Source organism: Volvox carteri, assembly GCF_000143455.1.
Source record: "Volvox carteri f. nagariensis unplaced genomic scaffold VOLCAscaffold_111, whole genome shotgun sequence".
NCBI classification, from domain to species: domain Eukaryota; kingdom Viridiplantae; phylum Chlorophyta; class Chlorophyceae; order Chlamydomonadales; family Volvocaceae; genus Volvox; species Volvox carteri.
The window spans coordinates 52,564-53,995 of record NW_003307654.1 but is presented as its reverse complement, the minus strand read 5'-3'; the positions used below and the strand labels follow the sequence as shown (position 1 = coordinate 53,995).

General features: G+C 61.3%; 1 protein-coding gene across 1 annotated transcript in view; it reads left to right on the top strand.

Annotated features, from left to right (window-relative positions):
• The window catches only part of VOLCADRAFT_100270 (uncharacterized protein), a gene marked incomplete at both ends in the record, with an annotated part of 7,680 nt that overhangs the window by 2,986 nt on the left and 3,262 nt on the right, over positions 1-1,432 (top strand). Inside the window, 3 exons of the mRNA XM_002958908.1 lie at positions 223-296; positions 1,074-1,147; positions 1,349-1,430. Coding sequence (XP_002958954.1) covers positions 223-296; positions 1,074-1,147; positions 1,349-1,430 — 230 coding nt within the window. The remainder of the gene's footprint in view (positions 1-222; positions 297-1,073; positions 1,148-1,348; positions 1,431-1,432) is intronic.

Sequence of the window (1,432 nt, the reverse complement as noted above, 5' to 3'; positions counted from 1 at the left end):
GGAGGGAGGGAGGGAGGGGGGGGGGAAAGAGAGGGAGGGGCAGTGTGTGTGTGTGGGGGGGTCTGCCGTCTCTGGGGGGCAGGCGGTGCGTCACCCCACCTCCTCGGGGCTTCAACGGGGGCCCTAGGGGGCCCCTTCTTGGAACTGAGCTTCAACCCGGGGTTGTGTTGGTGTATCACATTGCCCGACACGTCACCCTGTACGATGCGCCCCGGGCCCCAGGCGACCGCTACAAGGACCCCCGGCCCTTCCAGCTGGAGGTCACCCTGCCGCCTTCCCTGGAGGAGGGCTTCAAGGTACGACGGCGGAATGAATGTACTCACCGCCGTACAATATACGGCTTTGGACAATGGCTTCTCTGTGCCGGGAGGTGGCGGCAGTAGTGCATAGCAACGAGTTTGCTGCGGCGCTTTGACCTCTAATCCAATACCTGGTATTTGTTGCTGGTTGGTTTTGCGAGGCGGTGTAGTCTTGGCTGTACTCGGCTGTATTCGTTGTTGTGTCCGGAGCGGCCCTGCTGCTGGTGGTGGGGGGGGACTTTTTGGTGGGGGGCGTGTCGATTCTGTTTGCACCCCTCTGACTTGGCTTGGCTTGACTTGACTTGGTGCCGGGGTGAATAGAGGCCAGCCTGCTAGGACCTACTCCCTGACCTGATGACCCTGCGGGGCCCTGTCTGACCGGTTCGCCTGCATGATGTGAACCTCCTCCCCGGCCGACGTGCGGGTGGATGCCGTGGTGCTGTACCATTTGGGTATATTGACACCTTGCGTGGGATTAGATGGAGATGGATGCTTCAGGACTACGAGACCATGCGAGGTTCCATTATTAAGTGGGACTCCAAAGCAGATCGGGTTCCAAAGCCTGGATCTTCCTTTCGGGTGCTGCTAGCTGCTGACTTGTTGGGTACGGCCTTCATTACATATCCCCCCCCTCCCGCCGCAAGCGGACCTTCCCGCCAATCTCCCCTCCCCATCCACGACCCGGGCTATTCCCGCTCTGACTGACCGGGTGCCGTCCAAGTTTGCTCACAGCCACTATCCGTGGTCCCCCTGGGGCGCCTGCGCCGCCTCCAGGTACATTTGCCCAATTCGAAGTCTGAGACCGTTCGGGAGGCATACACCGACTTCACCCCCCCCGGCCTGGTCAGGTGGGTGGCGGGGGAGCGGGACAGTTGTGTTTCGGTGCGGCGGCGGGGTCAGTTCCCAGTGTACAGCAGTGTATGTATGTGTGGAGGTTTGCTGGTCGCAGCAGCTGCTGCTGTCACCCCTCCGCCTTCTTAATCCCCGCCCGGGTGGTTGTGGTGGTGGTGGTGTTCTTATTGTGGTGGACTGGTCCTCCCGCCAAACAGGATCCAGTCGGAGAACCGGGACGGCAGCCGTACTATTCTTGCGCTGTTCAGTACCCCCATAAGGCCCGGATGGACACGGCTGGT